Source organism: Carettochelys insculpta, chromosome 2 (genome assembly GCF_033958435.1).
Source record: "Carettochelys insculpta isolate YL-2023 chromosome 2, ASM3395843v1, whole genome shotgun sequence".
Lineage (NCBI taxonomy): Eukaryota > Metazoa > Chordata > Testudines > Carettochelyidae > Carettochelys > Carettochelys insculpta.
Genome location: NC_134138.1, coordinates 96636839 through 96655260, shown reverse-complemented (window position 1 = coordinate 96655260; position 18422 = coordinate 96636839). Strand labels below are relative to the sequence as shown.

The following is an 18422-nucleotide window of genomic DNA, read 5'->3' as shown; positions in this document are numbered from 1 at the left end:
ATATTAGGAAAAAGTTCCTAACTGTCGGGGCAGTCAAACAGTGGAATAAATTGCCAAGGGAGGTTGTGGAATCTCCATCGCTGGAGATATTTAAGAACAGGTTAGATGTCTGTCAGGGATGGTTTAGATAGTACTTGGTCCTGCCATTGGGGCAGGGGGCTGGACTCGATGGCCTCTTGAGGTCCCTTCCAGTCCTAGTGTTCAGTGATTCTATGATCTACATTTTTGCTGGGAGGTGTGATTCTCAGCTTGTATAGATATAGCTAACTCTACAAGAGCTAGTGCAGTGTGTGCAAATTGTTTGGCCTGAGGGCTGCATCTGGGTGTGGCAATTTTACGGTGGATTATGCTGGCATGGAAGGGAGTAGCTTGAATAGGTATATTGTCCAGATAAAGGAGAAACTCATGAGGTATAGTGCAGGGGAGGAGTGGTATCAGAAACTCATAGGGGAGAACATCAAGGACACCAGGCACTACCACAGGTGGAGGCACTCTAGCTGGGATGGGTGCAGCCCCTGGACAGTTTCAAGTCCCTTAAAGATGGGGCCATAGGAGGCTGGGAAGGGATTGGGTGTGCTGCCACATAGGTGTGAGGTTCTAATCCCAGAAACAGCATAGTGAAGTTGAACCTGTGCTGTGTGACTCTGCGTTCTGGAAGATGGTGGTCATCACGAAATTGCATTGGGTACTAGGGAGCATTGGGCCAGTGGAATGGAACAAGTCCCCGACATCAATCCCTGGCATCCAGAGCTAGTGCCTCAAACTATCCATGTTTGTGGCAGCAGAGGCTAGCCACATCAATATGTACAATACAAACCCACTAGGGGCTTAGGTGGGATTGTATTTGAGGCAGCTAGCCTGAGGCACTTATGTTGCTGTGGACACACTATTTTTAGGTGCTAACACAAGCAGAGGTAGTGGGGGCATATCTGTGTGAGCTAGAAAGTGTAGACCCTTACGTGGACAGTAGTGCCAAGAGAAAAGAGACTGAAACCCCTGTACAACAGTACATGGAAGCATAACCATAGGTCCTTCTCAGGGCAGAAATTTTACCTCTTTCACAAAGACCTGAACCAAATTCCTGAAGACTCTCCCTTCCACAAGTTAAAGGTGCTTCTGGATAATGCAGAAAACTCCACACAGTGCAGTGAGCCAATACAGAAGGTGGCACTAGGAAGAGGTCATCTAAAGATTCTGTAATCTCACTAGTTGGAAAAAGTTTCCCAGGTTCTTAGAAAAGCTGCAGTTAATAAAAGGACAGCGATAGCATCACACAATAGTGAAAGTTTCTACCCACTTCAGTTCCACCAGCAGTCTTATCCTTCTTCCCTATCTTGCCATATCTCCAGCTCCTTGGTGCTCAAGTGCAGCTACCAGTTCTTCTATAAGCCAATGCAGTTCAGTTCCCTAATACTTTCTGAGCTGAATTCCCCTTGAAATGCCTTGTAGTGGCAGTTGTATGAACTGCTGCTTCTGGTTAAGATAAAATGTTCCATTTGGCATGAGAAACATCTATTTCAGTTCTATCAGCTGGCTGAACTCAAAATGGCAGTGCAAAAAACTAGAAGCTGTAATATAAAAAAGGCAAAGTAATTACTGCAAATCACATAATGGGCACCAAAACAAAAGCACAGTGTATTTAGATCTGTTGTAGACATACTGGCACGTTCTAGGCAGGGAACATAACTAGCATTCTGCTCATTTAAATTAAGTGGTTTGTAGATTTGCCTTAAAATGAGTGCATGGAAAAAGAGCTCTAAGCATATTTTGCTGCTAAAGAGATTTACAGATAAACTATGAGTTTGGGATAAACCACTACCTATCATGACTGTTGCCTGACATTAAATATATTACTAGAAATCTAGTAGAAGTTCTGGTTAGTTTTATTTATTTTCCCCCAACACTCCAGTTATATAGAAAAAAACCTGAAAATACTCCAGCTTTGCAGGCCAGTTTTGGGGCAATCCACTGTAGTCTTCTCATCCTTTCCCCTTCAGTTACTTCAAAATTGCCTTTTTCCCTTGTTGTCACCCTCCACAAAAGGTTGTTTTGTTGCCTGCACTAGGTAGTCGTTTAAGAGCCCCTGCTTCCTCTTTCCATTCTGTATCAATAAAATGTCCCCACCCTCACTCTTGGAAATTGTGTGTGAATTTAATAAGTCCTTCCCGGCTCACGTCCAGAGAGAGACTTATAAAATGTCATTGGAACCTAAAACTGAAATGAAATTGTTACATTTGTTTTCAAGGAATGGACTTGCTATTGTCAAAGCAATATTGTTATTTCCTGTCTTTCACAATGACTGCTCTATATATGTGAACACCAGCAGGTAGGATTCACATAAGTAGATGCCTGACAACTGAAATTTGGGAAAAGAGAAGAGTGAGGATACTTTTCTGGTCATGCATAGAGATCTGGAGCTCATATAAACATCTGAATAAAATGTGACTCATTAAGAGACAGGACCAATTGAAGCAGGAAAATGGAAACATTTACTATTTCTGGAATGAGGAGATAAAGGAGAAACTGGTGATTCCTCTAGGAATTTTCCAATAAATAGATGAAGGCACAGGAAAAAAATACGCAACTAGTTGGCCCTGTACAACAGAACAATGTTACCTACTTGATTTTCCCCTACTCTGGCTCCTTTTAATTGTTCTCTAAGCTTCCACTCTTTATTACATGGAACAGAAAGCAGGAATATTTTCTTGCAGCCAATCTTTAACCTTGTATTTAATAAAGTTTTGGAAAATATGACTGTATACTTATCCCATCAGTGTTTGTTACCAAGACGCCATCATCTAACTCCATAGATTTCCTCACCAAAATGAATATAAACCAGTAAAGCATAAGAAATGCATAAAATCATAACCACCAAAACATAAAGGTCTTCAGAGCAATTCCCAGTTTTTATACAATTAATAAAATATCAGCCATAAAATAAAATGAAATATTTACTTCACTGCTCCAGCCTCATTTCCCTATTATCATTTGGAAGTGTGTACAACACAGGAAAACAAAAATTACACCATATGCTAATATGAGCCTTTTGGGTGGAACAGTTTTGGGGCTCCATCAATTGCTGGAAGTCACAGCACCTCCTCTGATTTCATATTACAGTAAAAGCTTATTTGTCATAACACCTTATGAGAGCAATCACCACTTACGAGCAATATTTCCCCTGGGAAATTTCTCTGCTGTGAATTGTCCACTTGGTAACAGCAATATATCCATCACATAAGAGCAACATTTGTGATATCACATCTGGGGTAGAGCTTGGTGGGTCGGGTAAAGGCAGTGCATCTTCAGTATGAAGCAGGGCACGTAGCCCTGTCCAGTTGCCCTGCCTGATGCTGCCTGCATGGAGGGCAGGTGCAGAGGGGATTCTGAAACCTATTGAAACAAAGTTCTGGAATAATGTAAAATAAATTTAATGTACTAATTAAATTAAACACTCCTGATGTAACTAGAATTTCAGTTACCAACAGACCAATCAACCACATCTCTAATTTTAGACTGGTTAACTAATAGGCCTCATCGTAAATGGCTTACTGGTTACAGGGCAGCTCTCATCCATGGCAGGCCCAGCCTGGGGTTCCAGGGAAGGTCTAGCCAGCCAGGGTGGAGCAGGCTCTCCCCCACACTTAGTTGGTTAGCTGGTTGATCTAATGTTTAACTGGTTAACTAAGTAAATGGGATTTTTACATTGCTTTTCTTGACTCAGTGAAAACGAACTAGTGTTGCTCATTTTTACTCGTCAGTTTCACTACGTGTTTCTTAGCAATTTTGCAATATGTGATTGGAGGTATTGCTGGTGTTTGTTTAAACGAGTGTACACTGCATATTTTAGGGTGGAAGCATTTTTCTTCATAAATATTTTCAAAGGACTCTTAACTCAGTTGAAAATGGTCTTGATCACCCAAAGCTGAATGGTTTTGAAGGGATGTACTCCTCTCTTTCCCCTATTCGGCAGATGCAAAACTCCATTTTGTCAGTGGTATAATTCAGGGATGAGCCAACTTTTTACACTGGGACCCCCGTTTCATTCTTGCAATTAGCCAGCCAGCCCCCCCCAACCTATCTAATAAAATCCAAACCAATGGAAATTTCAGTTATATTTGTAAAAAAAACAACTTCGGCATGTACAAGAAAATAAGTATGTAAAATGTAAAAACTTTATTAATCAGTATATAAATGTGAATATACAAACAGTAACATTTCAAAAATTTTAATGAGAGAGTGCTTTATATATATAAAAATTCTATCTTGCTATTTCAAGAGCCCATCTCATCCCTTCTCCAACTTGGCGGGGGGGGGAAGAGGAAGAATCAAAAAACCAATAGCTCCCTGCTGTGTGAAGAGCCTGCTCCTCTCCCCAACCCCCCTAGGCAAAGTTAAACAAAAGATCAAAACAAAAGATCAGCATAATAGCACTCTAACATAATCGCACTCAAAGAAAAAAAAACAAACAAAAACTGAACACTCTCCTGGGAAGCTGAACGAAGGGACACTCCTAGTAAAAGCACATATCTCTTACCCCACTCAGATGCCTCTATCACACCTGCCTCTCAGCTTGCTCAGGCTGGGACACTCAGGTAATGTGTTTGGGAGACTGGAAGTTATTCCAGTGCTCCCACGGAGTGGTGGACCACTAGGGGGCAGGAAGCCTGGCAACGTGAGCCTAGCTCACAAAAGCTATGGGGAGGCTGCAGAGGCCCCCGTTGGGGAGGGGGTGGACAGAACAGGAAATGAAGCTGGTTCTCTCCTGATGGCAAAGACTGGGGAGGAAGGCAGCACTGAACAGGTCAGCTGACTATACAAACTGTAGGGAGACTGTGGTGGGGGAGTCGATTGTGCAACACCTCCCTTTTAAAATTCCATGCCCCCTCATTCCCCAGAGGGCATGCCAGCCAGTTTGTGAACCCATGGTATAGTCCATCAGTTTCCCCAGCAAGAACGGAAAAGTTTCCCGAGAGCTCCTGTTAAAGACTGAGTCAGTAAAGATTTAGTTGTCTTTGTTACCATATAGAAATATAAGACTAAAAGGGATCTTCTGGTATAGTCTCATCCCCTGCGACTGCCAGAAACCCCTTTTATATAATCAGATCCATAAATTTATCAAGCTCTATTTTAAAACTAATTAGATTTGCTCTCTTTCTCCACTAGAAGGCTGTTCCAGAAGTTCACTCCTTTGATGGTTAGATACCTAATTTCCAACCTAAATTTATCCATGGCCAATTTATACTCACTTGTGACAGCACTGTCCTTTAGTTTACATAGCTCTTCTCCCTCCCTGCCTTTTATGCCCTGATATATTTATAGAGAGCAATCATATCCCCTCTTAGCCTTGATTAAAGTTTTAATGTTGGGCAATAGGACTGATTGTACCAGAAGTATCAACTGCTTCTTTTCCTGCTACAAGCTCATTGATTAGGTGGCAGACAATAAATCTGCTACTTACTTTTCCTGTTACATTCCTCCCTGCAATATTAAGGCTATTGTTAAATACATGAAGATGTACATATCTCATAGACCTGGAAGGGACCTTGAGAGGTCATTGAATCTAGTCCCCTGTACTCACACCAGGACCTATCACCATTCCTGACACATTTTTCAAAATCTAACTTGCCCCACAGCCTGGACATGTGAAAGACCATCTTAAGAATTGAACTCCCAATCCTTGGTTTACAAGGCCAATTGTCTAACTGCTAAACTATCCCTCCCCATCTTTAAACATACCTCATAGAAGCAGAAGGGACTTTGAGATCTCTGAGTGAATGCAGGGGACTGATCATCATCCCTGCCCCGCCCCCCCCCCCTTTTTTTTTTTAAATCTAACCTGTCCCAAACATCTGAAAGGCCCTCTCAAGGACTGAACTCCACATTGCATTTACAAGGCTTGTGCTCTAACCACTCAGCTGTCCTTCCCCTCCATTGATTACTGATACACCTGATAAAAGTATCATCCCTTCATAACCTACTTTCCATTGTTCTCCTAATCCAAGGGTCAGTAACCAAAATAGCAAGAGCCATTTTTTCCAGTTCGGTAAAGAACTCAGTAATTCAAGAGCCACAATGCATGTGAATGAGACAACCCTTAATAAATAACATCAAACCGTAGTTTGTGTCACCCCCATTTTAAGAATAGTGCACACACAATGATTTGTAATGCGATACATGTTTACTGCAGGACATTCACAAACTTTTTCCAGTCTGTTTCCTCACACTTTGTGTGTTTGTGCCACTGTCTTCCTTGTCTTCCTGATTTACACTCAAGAACCTTCTCTCTCCCTCTCTAGAGGATGCTAACAGGAATTATCCAACTTCTCAAGATTACATATCATTTGCTATTTAAATATGAGTTGTTCCTTTTTGGGGCCTTTAAACATTCACCATGATCAAAAATAATCAGGAGAGTTTTTGTGCTTTTTTAAAAAAAAACTTTGCCATTACAGCATTGGGAGCCACAAAAGTCCTTAAAACGCTGCAGGTGGCAGACACCTGTCCTAACTTTTGCTCTCCAACTATTACGTTGGTCATAATGCTTTAAAAGTAATCTGCATCTAGACATATATACTTTTATATGCTGAATGGCTTAAATAGCAGGACAGCATATTCAGCAGATAAGGTAGTGAACTATTTTGTCCTTTGTGTGTTCCTAAAACTGAGAGCAAGGTTTTCACTGCCAGAGTCTATGAAGGGGGAGAGCAAGACAGATCCTTTTACAAACACCTTTGCAAACTGAAGTAGTTTGAAATCTACTGTTGTTTTTTGCACTTTGCAATGATTCTTCTTTTTATTGCTGTGGCATCTTTATATGCTTACATGGTGTTACCATTCTCACTATTTTAAAAAATTTAAAACATAATTAAAGCCATTTTTATTGAAGTTAAAGGTGTTTTATTTTCAGATAGCTTAAGTTTTTATAATTTATTACATAAATGCTTAGAGGTCTGCTCGAACTCCAAATCCAGGTCCTTTGGGTGGTTCAGTCAGAGAAGTAAGACCACCAGCTGGCTCACAAGAAAAACGTCCATTTCTGAAAAGGTAAAGAGCAGTAAGATTTGTTCAATATTCAGTAGCATAACAACCATCTTCTAACTACTGATGACACAAGGGTGACTCAGATTTGGGGCTTCCAATGTCCCTTTTTCGCTGAAGGATAGGCAAAGAGAAAGGGAAGGAAGAACAAGAGCATAGTATCTGTAAATGCTACAAGTTGAACTTCTCTAGTCCAGCACCCTCAGAACCTGACCAGTACCAAAAGAGAGAGAGTTTGCCGGACCATGGGAGTTCAATATTGTCTAGTACATTACCAACACTTCCACTGCTTACTGGGCTCTTTGAGGATATTTAGGGGTAAATTACAGCTAAACAACAGCACAGAACACTGACAGCCAGGACTGGTGGCTGTTAAACATTACAGGTTCAAGGGAAACTTAGCCACACCCATGATAAGTGGTCATCTAACTAAAATCATGCCAGATTACAGATGTTGCCAGACAAGAGAGTTCCAGGATTAGAGAGAGTGAAAAATCAAAAGGCATTCAAGTTGAATGTCAAATAGAGAACTCAATAATCAAAATACATACACTTCATAGATATAAAAGTTAACTCTATGGCGTTTTTACACCACAACACACAACAACCACATCTGATCATTTGTTTCAGACCCATCTTAGATTCATGTATTCCAAGGCTAGAATTGACATTATCTTATCTGATTTCTTTGTATATCACGAGCCACAGAACTGTCAAGTTCCTGGAGTGTATATTTTAGAAAAACATCCAATCCTGATGTAAACACTGCTCATGATGAAGAATCCCACCATAATCCTTGGTAAATTGTTCCCATTGTTAATCACTGTTTAAAAGTGTATGCCTCATTTCCAATAGGAGTTGGCATATAAAATTGTTCCGAAACAGTGGGAATTAAAAAGGGGGGGGAACCCTCAGATGTGACTTTCACAAGGGTCAAATCAAGTTAACTATTTGTAGAGATCAAAAGTCTACCAGTGTTTTGGGTACCCCACATAAAATAAGCTTGTGATCACATTCAGCATTCCCTCTACTTTTTTCCATCCATGCAAAAAAATTGCATGTGCTCCATTAACAGAAATGCATGTTGCCCTCTGTGGGTGGTTGTGGGTGCTCTTAATTAGTGGGGGGAGGGACCAGACACCTAAATCTCTTCTGGGCATCTTACAGGGAACACTAATCACATTCTGGTTCTCATTAGGCATGTAGCCATTTCAGAGTCAATATCTCCATTGGTAGTCTCAAATAGGCCAAATATCAAAGAGTTAAGGAAATGAAATTTTCCTCTCCCCTCTACACACAGCCTCTCCAGGTTCAGGTTTATGCATAAAACAGATCTATGTGGAAAAGCATGCAAACCCTGAAAACCATGGGCAGTTCAAGTGAATTAATGCCTCCAGTTCTAAAATAATCAAATAACTTTTCCAAGAACTAGCTGCTCACATTAAAAATAGCTTCTATTCAAAAAGAGATTTTTCTCTTTTATTACCCACCTCTGTATCATACAAATATAATTTACCTTGGGCCAGGTTTGGGAACTCTGCCAGCCTTCAGCTCATCAATTATGTCTTCAATATCTTTTGTGGTCAGATCTTCCTGTAATAAAAGAGACCATGTTATTTAAATAAAATCAAAATTTGTAAGGAATTGTGCCAAATACAGTAGTTACAAATCCCCAAATTATTTTTAACCAAATCCTTCACTCAGTTTTGACTCCAACAGTACTATAATCTTATCAGTTAACAAATGCATCCAGATTTAAAAGACTTAACCAAAATTAAGATTTGAATCTTTATGACATTCTGTCACAAGCAAGTAACTTAAAATAATTCAAAGCCATTTCTATTATTGGACTGGCACATGATTTGGAAGTGTCTGACGCACTGAAAGCAACCCTGTAAGCATTCACTCTGATCACTATGACACCTATTAGTTATCTCAGAGAAAGATGATTGGGATGGGAGTAACTGAAATTAATTACCTGGTCAGGTCAGTGGAGAGGTTGGGTAAGCTAAAGAGCCAATTATCCTATCAGCTCAAGGCTGATAAAGAGGACACAGGAAAGAAGTGATCGGGAGAGGGACAGAGCTGACTGAGTCCAGAGCCCCAGAAATTTCAGAGAAGGGAGACCTCTGCTTCTCCCAAGCCCTGGAAAAGGGACCAGAGCAAAGGGAACAGAACTGTACTCAGCACTGCTGCACAGAGCTACAGAGGTGTTGTTAGAAGAAACACAAAATGGCAGAGTTTGAATGAAGGTGAAATGGTTTCTGTGCTAGCAGAAGGCAGAAGCAGAGTGTGTCCTGCTACATCTGGCTATTTATCAAGTGTACGATTCTCCCAACCATGGTTGCAGAGGATCAGATAGGGAGCTAGTGTGAGGATTTGGCATCAGGGCAATGGCAGAGTCTACAATGGTTCACAGAGCATCTAAAGCAGCAGCAAAGAGATCAGGCACTTGTTCCAGCAGTTGCATGGAAATGGAAAAGCAGTGAATCTTTGCATAGCAGTCTGAGCACCAGAGCAGCATGCAAGATAGAACCTGTTGAGTCCTATGATCACAAATAGCAGAAGTTCCCAAAGGTTATCCTGTGCAAGATGGACCCAGTCAAGACCCTAATGTATTTTTAGTGATGTTTGAGGGTAGCAACAGAAGCCAGATAGGATAAGGGACATTGGGCCTTCTGGGTGGAAGCCTAGGCAGCATAGATGGATGGACCTGTGCAAATACAGTATGGTAAAAGCCAAACTGGAAGGGCTATGCCTTTTGGCAGAAAAACAGATTGTGTCTCACTAGATGGTCTTTTGGGATATGACCCATAGCTTCTCCCCAAAAACTAACTCATTTATGCCCATGCTGGTGAAGGCTAGTGAAGGTATAGAAGAAAACAACAGAAGCCATAACATTGGAATAAGGGAGACATCCTGATTGCAACATGGGCAACTGAGGGAAAAAATAGGAAGCGACAAGACGGACTCCCTCAAGGAACAAGGGAGTGGTCTGCTACCAGGGTGGGCTTCTGGGGCACAAAAGAAGATGAGTAACCCTAATTCCATGACCAAGTGTTGGAGAGTCCAAGAAACATCACCAACACAGAGGGAGGAGGAATCCCAGGACCAATTTGTGGGGCTGGAAGAACTAGGATTCCTAGTTATGGAGGAAGGGGAGGACAACAACAGGTCCATAATAAGATGGCCTGTGAGCAGAATTAGTTTGACTGTAGGTGCAGGACAACCAACCCTGCAGTGGGCCAGAGCAAGCACAAGGAGTCCTGGGACTCCTTAAGGGAGGTATGATGAAAGAGCCTCCTCACTGGCAGGCAAGGTAGGCGAGTATGTGACAGTGCTAGGAGATAGTAGGTGAAAAAGCACTCTGATCATTAAGGCACCAGTTAGTTCAGCTAGAGATGGCTGATGAGATAATCAGGTTGAGAAGGCTGTGAGAGCTCAAGACTGATAAAAAGGGCACAGGAAGTGAAGAAGAAACAGTGCTAACAGAGCCCTCTTTTACAAAAGGTATCAAAAGGAAGTCAGTCCTCTGTTCCTCTCATGACCTGGGGGGGACAGACCAAAAGCACAGGGGTCACTATGCAGGACTGTAAAGTGTTGGAAGAAATGTAAATAAATGGCTTGGTGCAGATACACAACCAGTGAAATCCGAGTGACTGAACAGACTGCAACTCAAAATTATGTCTATCTTATTAATACCTGCAATTGCAAAGACATCTAAATGCCAGCAAATCTGTACATGCAAAATGGAAGGACAATTCTAAAAATAAAAGTACTCAATTAACATTCTTATTTGCATCTTGATTTTAATGTTGCAGTTTAATATACTGTAATTTAAAGACACCTTTAATTGATAACTGGAAGCAACTGTATAGTCAAAATTTGTAAAGTTTAGAATTGTGGCAAACTACACTGCAACACCATCTGAACTGAAATTAATGCACCTGACTAAGGGGTTTCAGCATACGAAAACATACTCAAATAAGCTGTTAGTCTTTAAGGTGCCCATAAAACTCCTTATACTTTTCTGCTGAAACAGACTAACAAGGTTCTCTCTCTGAAACTTGAAATTAATAAATAAATGTGTTTACAAGTTTTATAGTTCTGTCTTGGCAATTTGTAATCTTTATATACTTGTAATTTCAGTTCAGAGCCCTTAAAGTGTCAAATAATCACACTTTAGTTTTTCAAAAAAGATAAGATAGGATTACATTTTTTTACAAATAAGTTTAAATACTGGACTGCTATTGGCCACACTAATTACATGACTGTATAATCCAGAAATAGAAGTTGATGACTACCACAAAAACACATCAACTGTGTTTGCCTAAAATAAAGTCGTGACGCCTGCTTTACAATAATATATCTGGATTCTACTTTCTTCTATGTTATTTGCCTCCTAGTACTACTTATCTTCCCTTCTCTCCCCTGGAAGGCAAGGTTGGGGGTTTCCCATAGTACTCTTGGAACTGATCAAAGAGCGTGCTGTGCTACAGAAATTCGTGTACTTCTAACACTATGAAATATTGTTTGAGGTATGTACATGCACAGAGAAATGGATGTTCAATAGCAGAAAACAAAACTGACTTATGTATCAAGTGCATGGGAAGAAGGGGGTGCTATGGGTTTCCTTAAAAGTACTTTGCTTCCTGTAGCCACACAACTAAATACAAAATAAAAAGCCCAAAGGAACACAGGAGGGAATAGTAAATAAAAAATAAAAAGCTCAAAGGAACACAGGAGGGAGCTCACAGCCTGATTAGAATTCCTTTTTAAAAGCAGCATGAATATTTTCATAGTGATATTCTTATGTTCTCATATCCCTCTAGTCAGTGCTCAGGAGAAGGAGAATTCATAGCATGAGCATTAAAAAATTCTGAGTTTTAAACACCTTAAGCCTACTTCTCATTAATAAAATGCATGGGATATCAGGACTGCTCTCCCTATATGCTATCACTTACAGTGCAAGACATATGTGATTCACTTTCAAAATTACATCTCTCTTTTTAAGCATCTGAACTTTTCCCAAGCCTCATACGGCTTTCAGGTATATTCAGCTGCAAGTATTTCTACGCTTTTCATCCTTTTGACCCATAATTAGTCATGGAAATGGAAGAGTCAGACAGCACTGTGCAAAGCAAATAATGTAAGCTTTATGAAGAGAACCAGGTGCAAAAAAATGATACTACGGAAAAGTATTTATTAAACTGTAGTCACAAAAGTAAAGAAAACTAAACCGTGAGGTATGAGAAACTAATGTCAGGGATTAGAAACCAAGACAAAAATAGGAATAAATAGTAAATGTTCAAGATAAAATATTAATACTACAAAACAATGAATGATTTAGAGAAAGACAGGATATTTCTAGTCACCCATTATCATAATATAAAAACAAAGACTATGAAACTGAAAACAGCAAATTTTAACATTTCCTTTGATCATACAATGCATGATTAGCCAATGGAACTGATCCACTGACTGAAGCCAAGAATTTAGCACAATTAAAAAGAGAATTGAATTTTCTCATGACTAGCAAATACAGCTAAAGGTACAATGAGGATCAGAAAAAACAAGAGGTATGCAAGAGACATAAACCTTCCTGGTTCCAGGCAATAAGACAGTCTTTAACTGATTAGGGTTAAGAAGAAACTTTCCTATTTCCAGATTATTCCATCAAACTTTCCAAAACCACTGAGGTTTTTTTTTTAAACCCTAGGTAATCCAGAATTAGGATTACAAACATTTTACATGAATACTCTAGGTTTAAAATAATCACAAGGCATATGCCATCAGAAAGCAAAAAAGTGATCCAAACCACCTCATTTCTGCTCCCAAAGGGATGTCCTAAAGAAAAAAAAAACATCTGAATCAACCATATCTAGCTATTATAGTGTATATTAGTGACCACAAACAGTAAAAGTGCCTTAAATGTTAGTCTGGTTGGTATGATTTATTGTCAGACAGAATTTATCAAAAAATACATACATTACAATTTCCTTCTAAGACACCTTCCTCATAGAAGGTGATCATTCACTAGCACATATATTAGTAAATGTAGTTAGTCCTAGTACATAAATTAAGGCTACAATCAAAAACTTACAGCATTTGTGTGGAGAGCCCACGGTATTTGTCTAGTGATAAACTATACACTTAAAACTGACTTCAGAATTACACATCTGATTCTAAAACAATGCTGTGTGGCACTGTTTTATATTCACACCATAAACTATACAAATACAGGGATTTCTTTTAAAATTTCCGCAGTCAAAGCCTGTGGAGGCTTTTCTGTCTTCAGTGTGTCTGGAAAAAATGCATCAGCCCTATCATGCCATAGTCTCATCATTTAATCTGTTTGGAAAGCTATCACCAACATGATGCCCAGGAATACCCTACTCTTACACATCTTACCTGTGTAGGAAATGTGTTCTGGTGGTAAAGTGACCATCCATCCCGTTTTGGCCAGGACAGCCAAGAAGCACCCCCTTCTCCCCCGCAGCAGGGTGGCAGCCCCCACAGGGCAGCCATTGCTTAACAAGGGTGACCACCTGTGCCATTTTGGCTGGGACAGTTGTATTTCAGGCACCAGGGTTGCCCATTTGGAGGACAGGATTAAAATTCAAACTGACCTGCATGTGTGGCCCTCCATCTCAGCGGGCCGCAAGACTGTCATAACCAAGATCCCATGACAGAGTAGTTTTTCTAACTGCACTTGCATACCTAGAATTTTCAGGGTGTTCCAAGTGAACCATATCAGTACTTTAACTGGATGCAAAGGAAGTACATGGTTGTCACAGAAAATGATATGTGCAATCAGCATGCACCTCACTTCATATGCCCTTGCTTAAATGCATGTCAAATCAGCAATGCTGGTCGGAAAAAAAACCTAGGTGGCTGGAAAGCAGTGGAATCTGAGAACCCTGCTAGCAGGAAACAAAATGCCTTGTCATAAGACCATAAGAATGGCCATTACTGGGTCACACCAAAAGGTGATCCAGCTCAGCATCCTATCTACCGACAGCGGCCGCTGCCAGGTGCCGCAGAGAAAATGGGCGCAAGCTTTTGGAATGGCCCTGAACTCTTGGATAGTGATATGGATGTCTCTCTCATGATGTGTCCATATTCCCTGTATTGATGTTGTGCCACAGTGGCACCCCAGCCAATAAGCGATGCATCTGTTTGTCAGGAGGAGGATCTGGGCAGAATCGTATACCAGTGAGGAGGTTTGCTGGGGAAGCCCACCACTCTAAACACCTCAGTACCAATGGAGGAAGAGCGAGGCCCTTTGTCAAGCTGTGACTGGCTCACTCGCAATTACATTCCAACCAATGTTGCAGGCAGTGAATATGCAGTCTTGCAAATAGGACTACGAATGTTGTGGCAGCCATGTGCTCCAATAATTGGAGGCAGGTCCAAACCGTGCTGAGACTATACAAGCAAAATTGCAGATTTCTTGGAATCTGTGTAACGGTAGATAAGCTCTTGCTTTGACTGAATCTAGCAGTGCACCAATGAACTCTCTGCTCTGTCTGGGTCTTCAGATGGTTTCTGGGTTCTGTAGGTTTATGAGGCAGCCGAGTTAGGAAAAATATTCGCTGGTAGTAATTATCATAAGGGTAGTTTGATGACAAGTGGGACCATTGATTGGGCAGTTGTCTAGGTAAGGAAAAATTACACTTTGCATTCTGAAGAATGTCGTGACCACCACGAATGTCTCTGAGAACATCTGAAGGGCCATAGGAAGTTCGAAAGGGAGAGCCCTTTATTGGGAATTACCTCAGCCCACAACAAATCTCAGAAACCTCCTGTGGGATGGGTGGATAGTCAGGTGGAAGTATGTGTCCTGGATGTTGAGGGCTGAGAACCAATCCCCCTTGTCTAGAGCTGGAATGGTAGTTTGCAAGGTTACCATCTTGAACTTTGAGTTGAGAATGAATCTGTTCAATTCCTTGAGGTCTAAGATAGACCTCCATCCCAGATTTCTTGGTTGCAAGGAAATAGTTGGAATAGAATGCCTTGCCGTGGTGTTTGCTGGGAAAGGGTTCTATTGCCCCTAGGGTGAAAAATCTCTGCACCTCTGTTTGAAGAAATGGCTCATGAGATGGGTCCCTGAGATGGGGTTGGGGGAATGGGTAGGCGGATGTTTGTGAGATGAATTGTATAGCCTTCTCTGATAAACTCTAAGACCTATTTGTCTGATGTGATCTGGGTCCACTGACGGTAAAAGGGCCTCAAAACAATGATGGAAGTTAGCAACAGGATGCACTAGGCGTGTAGGGTAGTCACTCGGACCCTCAAACAAACCCATACATTTTTTGTTTTTGGGAGGTAGTGTGGGCTGTTGAGGACTGGCCCTGCTGTGCCCTCCTCCTGTTGGATCAATATGTGGCCTTGTTATTGTATGGCCTGTGTTGTTGTCTATAAAAGGTATAGTTATGCTTCCTGGATTTATGGTAGAGAATGTACTTGCACCTCTTGTTTGATGGGGAGTACATTCCCAACATGTGCAGTGTTGCTTTGGAATCTTTCATGGAATGTGAAAAATTATCAGTAGTACTGGAGAATAACTGTTTCCTATCAAAGAGGAGATGTTCCACCTTTGCTTGGATTTCCATGGGATGCCAGATGATTGTAGCCACATCAACCTGTGCATAACTATTGCAGTGGTTGTGGCCCTATCAGCCATGGCAGCCTCAGCCATGGCTGCCTGGAGGCCAGTCTTTGCAACTGAGAGGCCCTCTTTAATAGGAGGCTGCAGGATAGGGTGTTTATTATCCGGTAGGTTCTGACCTAAGTCCTGTAGTTTGTTATAATTCACATGATCATAATTTGCTAAAAGAGCAGTATAGTTTGCCATGTGAAACTGCAGTGTAGCTGAGGAGTAAACTCTATGGCCAAAATATTCTAACTGCTTATGCTCTTTATCTGTAGGTGCAGATTTAAACTGCGGGTTTTTGGATTTATGATTACCAGAATTCACAACAAGGGAGTTCGGTTGTGGATATGAGAAAAGAAAATCCACATCTGTCGATGGAACAAAATATTTCTTATGTGTCCTATGATTCATGGGCAGGATAGAAGCTGGATTTTTCCAAAAGAGCCTCAAAGGGCTCGAGGATAGTCTCATTAACTGTTAGTGCTATTTTAGAAGGCACAGATGGTTGTAATAAAATAAATAGTCTGTATTGGTTCATCCTGCACCTCTTGCAGGGTAATATCCTGGGATTGGGCTACCCATTTGAACAGCTCTTGAAACTGCTTCATATCATTAATAGGAAGAGAGGGGAAGATCTGAAACACCACCTGATCCTGTCTAGATACAAGTCCCCAGGATGAACCTTTGGAGTCTGACTGAGGTAACTCCTCAACTGCATTAAAAGCCGCCTCGGAGATTATAGAATGAGAGTTGGCAGGTGAGGAATGTGCTGAAACTGTGGGAGGATGCATAGGCATGTATTCACATTGAGAAGTAGTGCATCTGGAGTGAGGAGTATGGGATAAGTATGGACCTTATGTATGCCATGCATCCCATAGGCCCCCATGCAGCGGAAGCTGATGTGTAGGGTAGAGCTGCAGCTGCTTGGCCCAGATAGGGTGAGGCTGAAAAAGATGGTCTCTATATGAATGCCAGGAGGGAGATGAATGGGATGATGAATCCCTGCTCTTATGCCTGCTACTGCAGTCAGATACTAGCGAAGGAGAGTGTGAGGCATTCTGTGAGGAGCTAGTATGCCACTGTCCCATGGAATGTGGTGAAGAAGTTAATGATGTTGTGTATGGTTGTGGGGATTTTTGGAGATGCTGCATTTTTCGTTGCACTTTCCTATGTTATTGTGCAGGTTGTTCTAGCATGGCAGCAGAGGAAGCAGGTGTTGCCAGTGGAGGCATGTGTAGCTTTTCAGAAGCTGATGCCTCAATGGTGCCCACTGGCATAGCTTGCCTGCTCTCTCCCTCAGATCTCCTAGGTGAGACACACCTGCATCTTTCCACAGCACCGGACATACATGGCACCAGGGAACGTGAGGCTCCAGGCAACACAGACCACGTGCAGGTGAAGCTCTCGTAGGCTGGGAGCCCTAGAGGGGTGATATAACTACCCTATCTGAGGACTTCTGCTGCACCCACATGTGATCCGGCTTATCTCTGAATGACAGGGACTTTTGCCAGAGTAGCGCCTTTAGTTTCACTTTCCTTTCTTTCTGAGCCCTTGCCAACATACCCAGGCAATGGGAGCACTTGTTGGCATTATGGGTTTCCCCAAGGCATTCTATGCAGGTGTGCGCCAATCAGATATGGGAATAGAGCCCCTACGTGAATTGCAGTTCCTCATCACTGGAAAGCCTGGCATTGTGAAGAGGAAAAAAGAATGGTGCAGCAGCAGCTACTGCCTTTTTTTTTTTTTTTTTTTTTTTTAAGGGGAAAAACTGAGGTAAAAAGATGTAACTATAGAAACTATAAGGTAAAGGGGGAGGCTAACTAAAGATTTCTGATTTTTCTTTCGGATAAGAGGAGGAGCTGCTCTGCATCAGTCTTCAGCAGAAGATGGTAGAAAAGAAACTGAGGAGGGCTGTGCTGTGTGCACGCTCCTCAGAGTGGTCGTGGCTCGAGGCAGGCAGCACACATATGCAGCACAAAGGGGTCAGGAGTGGGGGCACTGCTCTAAAAGCACTCCAGTCTCTGGCACCAGGACCCACTGACACCTAAGTGGATCATCTGCAGGGACTACTCGACGGAGAAAGTCTTGATTTTGAAAAGGAAAAGGAAGTTTGTGGTATTCTTGCTGTGAAGAGCAACGTGCATTTTAAGAAGGAAAACAAATTAAACATGAAGTAAATTTGGCATAATGAAAGTGGGGTTGGAATGGCTTCAGGGAAAAAAAGTAAATTGAAGTTGAAAACAAAATTTCAAACTGATTGGATCCAATCCTTCATACTTAGTTTGGGCTCCCTTTGTGTGTCTCACTTGCAATAAAATTAACCAACCAAAAAAATATGCAACCTAGAGAGATGTTTTCTCAAAAAAACACACTACTTTTGATGAACAGTATCCAGCCTGATATGCCAGAAAAAAGCCATGGAGGAGTGGTCACACAAAGCAGAGCAAAGTACTAACAAGTTCACTAAATAGGTGAAATTACCAAGTAGCATAATTGTGGCTAGTTATGTTTCCAGCACAGGGGACTAGAAACCGAAATAGCAAGAAAAGCTTTTTTAAATTTCGTTAAAAAAATCAGTAATTCAGGAGCTGCAATGCACGTGAATATGAGACTGTCCTTAATAAGTAACATCAAACCATACTTCTTGTAACCCCTATTTTAAGGGGATCAAGAGATCATGAAATGAGGAAAGCTGTTCACATATGGCAAATATATAAAAGAGTACTTT

At 41.4% G+C, this 18422-nt stretch overlaps 1 protein-coding gene across 1 annotated transcript in view; it reads right to left on the bottom strand.

Annotated features, from left to right (window-relative positions):
- Positions 1 to 6874: 6874 nt before the first annotated feature.
- Positions 6875 to 18422, bottom strand: part of NDUFV2 (NADH:ubiquinone oxidoreductase core subunit V2) — a 48050-nt gene continuing 36502 nt past the window's right edge. The window contains exons 7-8 of the mRNA XM_074987447.1: positions 8555 to 8631; positions 6875 to 7036 (exon numbers count right to left, since the gene is read on the bottom strand). Coding sequence (XP_074843548.1) covers positions 6943 to 7036; positions 8555 to 8631 — 171 coding nt within the window. The 3' untranslated portion in view covers positions 6875 to 6942. The remainder of the gene's footprint in view (positions 7037 to 8554; positions 8632 to 18422) is intronic.